The sequence below is a fragment of the Zalophus californianus genome, chromosome 11 (assembly GCF_009762305.2).
Source record: "Zalophus californianus isolate mZalCal1 chromosome 11, mZalCal1.pri.v2, whole genome shotgun sequence".
Taxonomy (NCBI): domain Eukaryota; kingdom Metazoa; phylum Chordata; class Mammalia; order Carnivora; family Otariidae; genus Zalophus; species Zalophus californianus.
Window position 1 is genome coordinate 29798198 of NC_045605.1, and position 12779 is coordinate 29810976.

The 12779-nt window shown below is 42.1% G+C and overlaps 1 protein-coding gene across 5 annotated transcripts in view; it reads left to right on the forward strand.

The window, feature by feature from the left end:
* The window catches only part of LOC113914751 (beta-galactosidase-1-like protein 2), a 124934-nt gene that overhangs the window by 68348 nt on the left and 43807 nt on the right, over positions 1-12779 (forward strand). For 3 of the 5 annotated variants that reach the window (XM_027580242.1, XM_027580241.1, XM_027580243.1), the window contains 7 exons: positions 6207-6353; positions 8398-8469; positions 8970-9057; positions 9752-9839; positions 10210-10321; positions 11037-11153; positions 11261-11324. In XM_027580242.1, the coding sequence (XP_027436043.1) occupies positions 6207-6353; positions 8398-8469; positions 8970-9057; positions 9752-9839; positions 10210-10321; positions 11037-11153; positions 11261-11324 (688 nt within the window). Of the gene's footprint in view, positions 1-6206; positions 6354-8397; positions 8470-8969; positions 9058-9751; positions 9840-10209; positions 10322-11036; positions 11154-11260; positions 11325-11983; positions 12228-12779 lie in introns of those variants that run through there. The other 2 variants (XR_003517523.1, XM_027580245.1) reach the window with 2 other exon arrangements.

Here is a 12779-nt window from a genome sequence, read left to right on the forward strand (position 1 = left end):
CATAGGTTTTACAATTTAGAATAAGAAACCTAGAATAAGAATTCAGAAATATTCAGAAAATTTAAATGTAAAGAAACAGTGTAAACATTCCAGGACACTGGGAAAATTTACTTTCAGTAGCATAGCAAGAAGAGATCCCCTGCCTTCTGAAGATGGTTAGAATGAAGGCACACTGGCTGGATCTAGGGCAATGATTTTTAAACTTTTAGTTTAGTAGAGGGACTCTTTCTTTAAACTCACTTCACATGTTCAGTACATAAAGCATGCACTGCTTAATCAGGGGGTGGTGGTTCTGAGGCTCTGTACTTGCATCCTAAGGGTCAGTCATCTTTTCTCTAGGGTGGCATGTATTCGGATGGCCCATGTGCCACTTCTGACTTACCTGTAGGGTTTGAAGGAACATAGTTTGAAAACCACTGGTGTAGAGGAAAACCTGCATAGTTATTTACACAATACTTAGTAAACATTAATGTTTGGGGAACTGTATTATCAAGGTGTTGTTTGGGGGGATTTCTAGTCTAATAGGGAGGAGAGGTGAGTAGAGATTAGGGGGCTGTAGGTCCCATGGCAAAGGAATGAAGGCAGCACGGCATTGTCAAGGGAATATAGTGTTGTGCTAAAGATATTAAGTTCTGGAGCCAAGACTGGGTTTGAATCTTTGCTCCAATATTTACCCTGGGGCAGTCATTTAACTTCATTGTAAGTTTCCTTATCTGGAAAATGAAACTAATAATTGCACTTACCTCATAGGATTGTGATGTGGATTAAGCCCCTAATATTTGAAACTGACACATGTAAGTGCTAGCTACTGTGTTATTAGAGATATGCTCAGCATGCTGAACAGTCACAGGATCCAATATTATATCCCAGTTGAGATGACTTTGAGATCCAATGGATGAATAGGAGCTTAATGAGATGAACAGTGGGGTAGGATGGGGGAAGGAAAGGAATTTGGGGCATAGTGGAAACCACTTGTAAAGACATGGAAGGAAATGCATGTTTAGGGAACTGCAAATAAGACTGCAATGAAAAGTGTTTGTGAGGGAGTGCCAAGTAAGGCACCAGACACCACATGTTGGAGGGCCTTTGTGGTTTTGTTTTAAATGTTTTCTTACGGAATTTTGAAGACATGAACAAATGGCACAGAGAAAAGTAGTGAACCCCTATGTGCTCAACATGCAGCCTCAACTTTATTAATATATGACTAATACTGTTTCATTTATACCCATACCTTCTCTTGCTCTACTCTTTTTAAGATTATTTTAAAGCAGATCCCAGACATCATACAATTTTAGCTATAAATAGTTTAATATGTATCTGAAAAGATAAGAACTCTTTTGAAAATGCAACTACAAAATCATGATCTACCTTGATGATGATGATAGTAGTAATAATAATAATCCTTTAAAGTAAGTGATTTCCTGGGAAATATTTAGTAACAGACTCTCTAGAAGAAAAAACTCTGATTAGTAGTGTTTGCCAACTCCTGTGGTATAAGTACTCCCACTATGGCTAATTTCAAGCCTCTGGCATGACAACACTGAATGCAGAGATAAAATACAGGGTTGGGTAGAGATGTGCACAGTTGGCAGTCATGAGCTGGTACAGACTGAATGTAGCACACCACTGCTGAAAATCATAAAATATCCAGTGTTCAGATTTTCTCAACTATCTCATAACTTTTTTAGCACTGATTTGTTAATATCAGGATCCAAATCAGGTTAGTCACACATTGCATTTAGTTGATATGTCTCTTAAATCTCTTTTAATCTAAAGATTTCTTTCCTTTTTATTACATTTGTTTGTTGAAGAAGCAGGATTATTTGTACTATAGAATCCCCTATATTATGGGCTTTGCTAATTAGATCCGCATGTATCTGGGAATATGTCTTTATACTCCCCACATTTTCAGTAAACTGATCTAGATGCTTGATGAGATTTAAGTTGGGTGCTTTTTAAAAAAATTGTTTGCAAGTATATTTCATAGGTGGTGCTGTTATATTTTTTATGCATTATATCTCAGGCACATAATGGCTGGTCATTTCTGTTTTCATAATTTATCAATGGGTTCAGGAGTAGTTAGTCCAGTCTATCCATTATCAATTTTCCCATCAATCTTTTATCTAATGGTTTTAGCAGTCATTGACAATTACTACCTATATCCAGTATTTCATTAAGGCTTTTAAAATAGTATCATTCTTATTCAGTCATTCCTTCTTCATTTATACACTTGAAGTTCTTCTATGTAGAACTTTCCTTTTCTATTGTCTTGTCACCTTAATGTACAGTTTGTAAAGAAAAGTTAGGACAAAATTTCAAGTATTTTCTTTTATCAGATAATGAATTTATTCCTGGATATCTTGCAAAGGTGGCCAATGAGTTGTTTTGTTGTTGTCTTTATTTGATTATAAACTCATAATTTAAAAAATTTTTATTTCCAATTGAAGTATAGTTGACATATAATATTATATAAGTTTCAGGTGTACAAGATACTGATTTGAAAATTATATACATTACAAAATGCTCGGCACACTAAGCATAGTTACTGTCTGTCACCATACCAAGTTATTAAAGTATTGCTGACTATAGTCCCTATTTTGTACTTTTCATCCCTGTGACTTAGTTATTTTATACTTGGAATTTTGTACCTTTTAATGCCCTTCACCTATTTTCCTCAGCCCCTCCACCCCCTGCCATCTGGTAACCACCAATTTGTTCTCTGTATTTATGAATCTGTTTCTGTTTGCTTTGTTTTTCAGATTTCATATATAAGTGAAATAACATGGTATTTGTCTTTCTCTGTCTGATTTATTTCACTTAGCATAATACTCTCTAGGTCCATCCATGTTGTTGTGAATGACAAGATTTTATTCTTTTTATGGCTGAGTAATATTCCATTATATATATTCCATATATATATATATTCCATATATATATATATTCCATATATATATATTCCATATATATATATTCCATATATATATATTCCATATATATATATTCCATATATATATATATTCCATATATATATATTCCATATATATATATTCCATATATATATATTCCATATATATATATATTCCATATATATATATTCCATATATATATATGTGTGTGTATATATATATATATATATATACCCCACATCTTCTTTAGTCATTCATCTCTCAGTGAACACTTATGTTGCTTCCATATCGTAACTATTATAAATAATGTTACAGTAAACTTAGGGGCACATATATCTTTTCAAAGTAGTGTTTTTATTTCCTTCAGGTAAATACCCAGGGGTGGAATTATTGGGTCATATGGTATTTCTATTTTTAATTTTTTGAGGAACCTCCATACAGTTTTCCACACTGGCTGCACCAAATTACATTCCCACCAACAGTGCATGAGGGATCCTTTTTCACCACATCCTCACGAACACTTGCTATTTCTTATCTTTTGGATATTAGCCATTCTGACTGCTGTGAGTTGACATCATTGTGGTTTTCATTTGCAATTCCCTGGTGATTAATGAAGTGAAGCATCTTTTCATTTGTCTATTGGCCATCTGTATTTCTTCTTCGGAAAAATGTCTATTTAGATCCTCTGCCTATTTTTCAGTTGAATTATTTTGTTTTGATGATGATTGTACAGGTTCTTTATACATTTGGGGTATAACCCCTTATCAGATATATCATTTGCAAGCATCTTCTCCCAATCAGTAGGTTGTCTTCTCATTTTTTTGAGGGTTTCCTTTTCTATATTTTAGTTTGATATAGTCCCAATTGTTTATTTTTCCTTTTGCTTCCCTTGCCTGGGGAGACAGATCCAGAGAAATACTGCTAAGGCTGATGTCCAAGAGTTTACAGCCTGTTTTCTTTTAGGAGTGTTATAATTTCAGGTCCAACATTTAGGTACTGAACCAATCTAGTTTGAGTTTATTTTTGTGTATGGTATAAGAAAGTGGTCCAGTTTCATTCTTTTCCATGTAGCTGTCCAGTTTCCTCAGCACTATTTATTGAAGAGACCCTTCCCCATTATATATTCTTGCCTCTTTTGTCATAGATTAATTGCAAGGCTGGCCCTCTCCTCTCCAGTGCAGGAGTTGCTTTGGAGGGGCACTGGTGTAGGCCAGGGCTGCCCAGCAGGTGTGGGGGGGCAGTTGTCACTCTGGGTGGGGGACTATGTTCTCTGGACTCTGGCTGTGGATGCCTGCCAGAGCCAGTCCATAGGAGAATGCCAGGGTGGATCAAGCCATGCTAGTAAGGTAGATGGATAATGTTAGAAATGGCTCCACCGGAGCTGGGCTAGTTAGGCTATAGCAGGGTAAGAAAAATGGCTCCTACCAGCACTTCCATTCCAGGAGAAAGCTCCTACAGATCCCTGCCCCTCAGGCACATGTCCTAAAACCAGACAATAAATCTCCTTTATGTATAACCCACGTGCTTATCAAATTGCTGCCTCTGTGCTGGGTCTTGGGCCAAGTGATACAGCATTCTGGCTCTATAAAGGTAGACACTTGGTTTCGTATAGATCTTTGATTCTCCTGCAATTAGGCCCTGCTGATTTTCAAAGCCAAACTTCTTCCTGGTACAAGTCTCTAGGACCAGGGGTGTCTGATATAGGGCTTGATCCCCTCCCTCCTCAGGGATGACCTCCAGGCCTGGAATCCTCTTCCTGCTTGTGAGTTGCTGTGCCGGGGGTTTGAATCCATTGCCTCTTACCACCCCCCCACACACCCCTCTCAACGTGGCCTTCTCTTTATGTTTCTAGCTGTGGAATGTCAGTTTTGCCAGTCTTCACATCATTTTCCGAGTGAGGTGCACAGTGTGCAGTTGTAGCCTTGAAGTGTCTGTGGGAGGAGGTGAGGTCAGAATGCTTTTCTGACACTGTCTCCCCAAGATCCTCCTGAAAACTCACACTTTTTTTTTAAACACATTTAACATGTTTCAACCCCGTTGCAGTCATTCCTTTTGATATTCAAATTGTCCTGTCTCCTTTAAGTTGGCCCCTGTGTCCTCTCATCCTCTTGACGTGAGTCCAGTAGCTTTTGATATCTTCTTTGTCCTCCAGCATGTTTCAGGCTGTGTGGCTCCACAGACTTGGAATCATGTATTTCTCCAAGGCAGTCTGAAAGGCCGTGTGTGTGTGGGGGGGGGGGGGGTGTGTGTGTTTTAAAATTTTTACTTATTTATTTGAGAGAGAGGGAGCAAGCATGAGTGGGGGGAGGGGTACAGGGAGAAGCAGGCTCCCTACTGAGCAGAGACCCTGCTGCAGGGCTCGATCCCAGGACCTTGGGACCATGACCTGAACCAAAGGCAGATGCTTAACCGACTGAACCATCCAGGTGCCCCAGGCCTTGTTTTTATGCTAAGAGATTTGAACATTTCCCTGAAAGTTGCGGGGAGCCATTTTAAAGCATGGCTTGGGAATCAGATGACCAGCTTTGCATTTCAGAAGGATTTCTTTGGTAGCTGTGTGGGGGGTGGAGTGGAGTGGGACCATGCTAGAGCACTGAAAATGAATAAAAATCTACTGAAGTTGAGCTTAGATAAGGGGGGTGAAGAAGGATTAGTGAAACAGATATTTAGAGTCAGACTCTAAAGGAGGTGATGACTGGTTGGTTGGGGATATTGAGGAAGAGACACTGTCTATGCTTTTTACCTTTTTGACTGGATGGTTGGTGTTGCTCTTTGGAGAGGAAAAAGAGTAGGATGGGGAAGTGTGGTAAATATAGTTTGGGAGATACTACATTGGAATCATTTAGGGATCTTCAGAAGGAGAAGTCTAATGACATGGGAGTTAGCAGACATCGAGTGCTTTAGGTCAGTGTTAGATAGGCAGATTCATGAATAGCCACGGTCAGACCATGGGTTAGGATGATTTCTCTTACTGTATGAAGGAACAAGAAGAAAAGACCATGGACAGACAGAATTTGGCACACCTGGCATGGAGTTCCTAAAATCAGGAGTCTAGTCCAGGCTCTATCATGAATTGATGAGCAAATTAAATCATTCCCTTTCCTTGATTTCAGCTTTTCCATCTGAAAAATAAGAATACATTACTGTCTAGCACATGCAGAGAAATATGAAGTTGGTTTGGAAAACTAAAAAGGACTCTTGGGGCAATTCCTCTGGAGAAGTGGGCTTTGGTTGTGGGTTTCTGAAATTTGTCTCTCCAGCATGAACATTCAGCCTGGTTTGTTCCTCTTTCTGCCACAGCCCATCAGCTCTGTCAAGCCAATCTGCATGGAGAAGCTGTCCGTGAACCAGGGGAATGGTCAGTCCTCTGGATACATACTTTACGAGACTGTGGTCACCACCAGTGGCCTCCTCACCACGAAGGGTCATGTTCAAGATCGAGGTCAGGTAAGGGACGGTGGATGGGTCCCAGTGGCACTTCTCTGCTAGTAAAACCCAGTGGTGTTGCTGAGGTGAATATCTAAATGATGGTCAAATCTTTTTCACCTTCAAAAAATCATCACTGTTTCCTAACCTTTGTCCCTTCAGGGAAATATTTGATATATAAGCCACTGTTGTCGTAGGTCCAGGGTTTATAGTAGTTCGCAGGGAAGGGGGGGTATTCATTGAACCCTTATGGGAGTTGATGGAGTTCTTTAAAGGAGACTTGGGAGGAGCTTCAGAAGTCCCTCTACTTACTGCACAGCAATCCCTACATTACAATGCGCTACTCTCATTCAATTCTCAAAACACCCATCTAAGATATTTATTACAAACAAGAAAACCTCAGAGAAGTTAAATGACTTTCAGAGGACATTTGGCTTGAAAGCAGCAGAGCTGAGGGTAAAGGCTTCATCATCTCACTCCAAGTTAAGAGCTGGCAGAGTTTCCTCAGGTCTTGGTGACATTCTCTTGCTAAGAGCCCTCTCTGTGCTGTCTGTGTCATCTTCTCCCCAAGTGTCAGGCACTCCTGATGGTGACTCCAACCCTCCTCTTCTTTTCCTGAGCTGCAGACCCAGATTCCTTGTTTGCTGAACATTTTTCTTCACTTAGACATATGTTCCACTGGCTTCTTACACTCATCATGTCCAAAACCAAATTCATTACCTTCCAAAATAAACCTCATCCTGTACTCCTCACATCCATTCATGGACTTGCAGCCTCCCCCCCTGAAAATGCTGCTCCCCTCATCTTCTCTTCACACCTTATTCTCAGTGGGCACATGCTGGCTACAGTATTACTCAGTGGGTCTTCTCTCAAAATCCATGCCGCCATGGCCTTAGATGTGCCGTTGTCTCTTTCCTCTATTACTGTTAGAGCCTCATAGCTGATCTTCCTTTTTCAGATAGCTCACCTTTCCTCTCCACCTTGCCAAATCCCTTCCTCACAGGGCCACCAGTTTCCTTCCGAAAGGAAAATTCTCAGCGTGCCACTTCCCCTGTTTACAGTCTTCCATTGATTTTCCCAGTCACCTGTCATCATGTTCGCCAAATAACCTGGACTTGACTGTGGATCAGGACTTGCCACTCCCTTCCCTGTGCTTCCATGGCATTCTGGTCACAGTTCCATGTTAGCTATTGTGGAGTATCCTAATAATTTCTTTGTGTCACTCTCTGAGTTCCTCAATGGCCGGGGTTGTGTTTTAAGCTTGGTGACCCCTTGCCCAAGCCATTCAGTAGGTGTTCAACAAATAGTTCTAGAGTATATAAGCCTTGTAATTAGACTCTAAATAGCTTAAAATATGAATTCTGTGTTTTGTATAGTATTAATATTTGTGTTTTTAATATTTGTGGATTTTAATTTTTATAGTTTCCTGGTCAAATTTCATTTGAAAATTATGACCTGACTCAAATAATCTAAGGGGCCAATTATGTATCCTTCTGTGGTCCTGCATGGTTAGAGCAGGTTCTTCTGGGTGACTTCATCTGAGCTTAAAGCAATAGAATAGGTAACAGGAAAGAAAAGGATTTATGTCCAGGTCATTCTTAAAATGAGAATTAGTGGTGGCAGCAGCCTCTGATAAGGGTCAGGGGAAACCTGGAAGACTGCATGGGAGTGAAGCCATGCCAGCCAGGCAGGCAGATGCCTCCTGCACCTGGAGCCCCATCTTCCCTGTGGCCATTACTTCTTTCACAATATCCATTCATTCTCTACCTTCCTTTTTCCCTCATTCCCTGTAGGTCCTTTAAATTTTGTTTTTCCCTCCTTGCCCTATAGTACAGCCAGGCCCAGATTTGGTATCAGGACATCCTTCTCTGGACTTTGCCTCATACATTTCATGACTGTACTGCTTTGAATCTGTTGTATTTTTGTGGATTCATAGTCAGCTTGTAATATTCTAGGAGACAGAGTTAATCATTCCCCTAGAACTTGCCTTTTCTTTGCTTTCCCAAGGACCATTTTATCCCTTTCCTTATCATGACCTAATGGTGCTCTCCTCTTTCTTTGGCAGGTGTTTTTGGATGAGGAGTTTTTAGGGGTCCTGGACCATTCCACTAGTCAGCTGACTATTCCCAGGAAAATGGTATGTAATCCAGTGTTGATGGACTAATACTTCAGCTCCCAGGCTTAATTGTAGGCGTGGCCTTGCCCTGTGATAGCTTATTTTCTCCTCCGCTGTCCTTTGGAATGTTCCTTGCATAAGAGCCCAACACGGATGCAGAAGAGCTGTATGTATTTCTAAAGTATAGGTGTATATGCTTTGGGTGAGCAGAACTTCAACATGTTGGATATTTGATGCTCAAAAAACTCTAGGTTTGTCACCTTCCTCAATAATCTCTTATCAAATGTTCGAGTGACTGTTTTCTGAAAGGCCCAGTATGGGGGTGGGAGTGAGGGTGGATGAGTAGAAAGAGAGGGGCCCAAGGGTTTACTTGACCCAGAGCTGGACATCTGCAGGCTTCTGAAGCCTGCTGTATGTCAGTCACCCTGCTTACAACATCCTCTGAGTTTCAGAGGAGATTTAAGAGGTCTACAGAAAAGTTCCCTGAGTGGCACTGACTCTGGCTCGTCTGTCTTGGACAGGTCTACCAGAATAACCCAACACTGAGGATCCTGGTGGAGAATCAAGGCCGCCTTGCCTATGGGCAGGACATCAATAAGGAGAGAAAAGGTAGGCCTCCTTCCTTCCAAGGGTGAAGAAGTTTGAGACCTTGAGACACCAAATTCTTGTCGCTCTTATCCTAGGGTGAGAACAGTCATGGCCAGGTGTATGATTTGGTGGACAGCAGGATCTTTTGGCCAACGAAATAGCCATGTGTAGAAACTATGATGAAATCTTGCTTTGATGGGAAAGGATGATGGTGCCTTCCCTCAAGTGTATTCTCTAATGACCAAGCCAGAGCACTGCCTTTCCTCTTCCAGGAGGTTTTTGAAGAAAGCTATAGAAAAAGATGATTAGTATCCCTCCCTGGGAACTTTTATTTTTCCTTCTCTGGAACTCAGTGCCTGTGTCCTCACCTCCCCCTGGGCTCCTGGGCACAGAGTCACACACACTTTCCTTCCCCGGCTCCAAATGCTTTGACCTACCTTGAGAGTTAAAGGTAGCCTGAACTGCTATTCTGGCCAGACCTGGCAGGATGTGCTGTGACTTTTGCACTGTTAATGTGGGACATACAGGCACCCTCTAAGAAGTGTACATGTATAACAGAAGGAAGAATTGTTGTAAAATTTTGCAGAAACCTTCCATCTGATATGGACAGGAAAACATCCTCCTTCAGGGGGAGTCCTGGCCACAGCCTGTTTACATCTCTGTGTTCACATCCCTGCTTGCCTTCTTCATGTTCCTTTTATTCCCTCTTTTACAGGTTTAATTGGGGATATCTATCTGAACAATTTTCCTTTAAGAAAATTTAAAATCTATAGCCTGGATATGAAAACTCAGTTTCTACAAAGGTGGGTGCCAGATCATTGACTCAAGGTGACTGATCAAATATGGTTCTGATTTAGAGATGGAAAGAAGCTCAGAGACCATCCAGACTAACCTCCTTAGTTTTCAGATGAGAGGTGAGATCCACAGTGTTGAAGGAAATGACCCCAAGTTTCATAGTTGTCTGGGGCAGAGTGGTGACCCTCCCCTCATTCACCCAACTCCTGGTCTGCTGATTTTTTGTTTGTTTTTTTCTGCATTATGCCCCCTTCAAGGCATGTGCCTGTGCTATAAGATGAATGTCAGGCTTGGGCAAAAAGGAGACTTACCTCAAAATTCACAACTGACACACAAAGAAGGGCATGACCTTTCTACTGGTGTTTGATTCCCTCTTAGGGACCTTCCTAACATCTGGAAACCAGCTTTATTCAAACATCGGGGCCCTGCCTTCTTCCTTGGTATCCTGAGAATGGGTAATTACCCCAGAGACACCTTCATAAAAATGGAGGTTAGTGATATTTCTCCCTTGCCCATCCCCCCGGCCCCCATCCCAAAAGGATATTTGGGAAAAATCTCCTTGGTACATGGGCCCTGTCCTGTGAAACGAAATGTAAGCTCCCTGGGACATCAGCCACTCCACAGCTATCTGGAGGCTGTCCCTTCCCTGGTGTTAACAAGGGTGAGGGGTGGAAGCTTAACAAATGCAACAAAGACATAAGTAGTATATTTTAGTGGGGACAGCTGTAGAATCTAGTGCATGAAGAATTTAGTGAGTGTGATCCACTTGTCCCCAGACATAATCCAAGACATTGAGACCCTCAATCCCTTTAAGACACACATCCAGTCTGTGGTGGGGATGTTGAGATTTTAATGTACATGTACGGCCAACCCAAAATTCTACAACTCAAACTATGCTTTGGGCCCAGCGAGTTTTGGTGAATGCCTGATGGTCAATGGAAAGACCCTTCCCTGACTTGGCACAGATGAGTTAGAAATCAGTACCTTCCTTCTTGAGGCCTGGGTGTTGAGCCAGCCCCGGGTCAGGGGCAATAACATAGACCTGTCCAGGTAACCTTCCATTTAAGACCATGTGTGGTAATCCACTCCATCTAGGTGTGACTCTGACTATGATCGGGTGCGTTTATGGGGTGTGTGTGTGTCTTCACCCTAGTGTCATTACATCTAGAACTCAGGTCTTGAATCCTTCATTCCAATCTTTTCAGGGCTGGACAAAAGGTGTAATATTCATCAATGGACGAAACCTGGGACGCTACTGGAACATAGGTCCCCAGGAGACCCTCTACCTTCCAGGACCCTGGCTTCATCCTGGATCAAATGAGGTAAGCTCCGCCCTACACCTCCCTCATCCCAGTCCACTTCCTTTGGCCTTTGCCTTGCAAAGAGTCAGAACTTGAATCTCATGGCCACCCAACCTCCTTCTTTACAGATCATTGTGTTTGAGGAATTTAAACCTGGCCTGGAGATCCACTTCACAAACATATCTCATCTAGGTATGGTATTCTGGAGGGTAAATTTGCAGCCTCTGAGACAATCCTTCTGGGTCTTTCTAGCTGGGCTACTATCTCCCAGGAACCTGAGTACCTCCTCACTGCCTTTGCATGATAGCCAGGTTTTCTCTTAGACCTGGCACAGCTCTACTCACCACCTCCCATTTCCAAGTGACCTGACTAGCTCACTCCTCTAACAACCTTAACCCAACTCCCTGGGCCTCCCTTCCTTCCAGATGTTTCCACTGTGTTCTCTGGATCCCTCCCTTATTGTAAACCAAGGTCCCAACATTTTGCACTTCTTGCCTTGCTTCATACTGCTCTCTCTTGTGCTGCCATGTTTCATCATCCCAAGGCACTTTTCCTAGTACTGTTTCTCAGGTTGCCAAAGGGAGGGACTGCATGGCCCAGTTGCCACAGGTGAGAAGGTTGCAGAGTCTGCCTGCCCATAGTGGATGACTGGTGTCTGTGTGCCCAGCCTCCCTGATCCTCATGTTGGCAGCAGGATCCAGATGTCCTTTTGGAGAATCACCCTTGTCCCCTTCATTAGAGTCTTTGTGGGACTGATAATCACGCTGCCCTTTCTTCCCACTTGCAACTGTCCTTCTCTGCCAGGGGCGGGCATATGATGTACAGTAGACCAATCAGACTTTCTTTTCCAGGATATTGAATCTTGAGTATTATGACATAACGTAGGAAATTGATTGAGATGAGTCGCTTCAACAGCGGGGCTGTGAGTAACCTCTTTATCCTGACACGTTGCTGGAACTACCCTGGCTTCTCCACTTACCCAGTCCCTGCTTCGAGTCTACCATTCTCTTCCTAATTTGCTAGTACATTCCTCTTTTGGCGTAGGTTAGCTAACCTTTTTCTGATGCTCATAACAAAATGACCTACTTAGTGCATACCCCTTGTCATATTGCTACAATAAAGGCTGTTTGACCACCAAACAAAATGCTGAAAAAATGAGATGCTCAGAATACTTGACCCCACAAATGTAAATTTGAAGCAAAAGTGATCTTTTGAAGAAATCAAATAAAATGTAAACATTAATGCAGTTCATATACACTTTGTGTTTTCAATGTATTAAAAAAATATATTTTCCTTTTACCCTTCAGTGCTCGTTCCATACTATACCACTGGCTTTTCCATAGTCAGGGGAAAGCCCTGCTTCTTTGAAACTCATGACACCAACTGCCTGGTCTGGTGCCTCCTTATCACCTTATTATTCTTTATCCACCTTCTGGCTACCACCTTTGGTACCTGATATGCAGCTCTTCTTGAGTCCATGTTGTACTCCCTGTCCTCTGGGTGCTACAAACCTTCTGAGCCATAATGAGAACACAGGGAGCCATTTAAGTGTCGGAGATGCATCAACTGCCTGGGCAGGCAGAGGGGAGATCTGTGGAACTTCACTTTCTAAAGCTGCTGCAAATTTCAGCATGGTATAAACTGGCC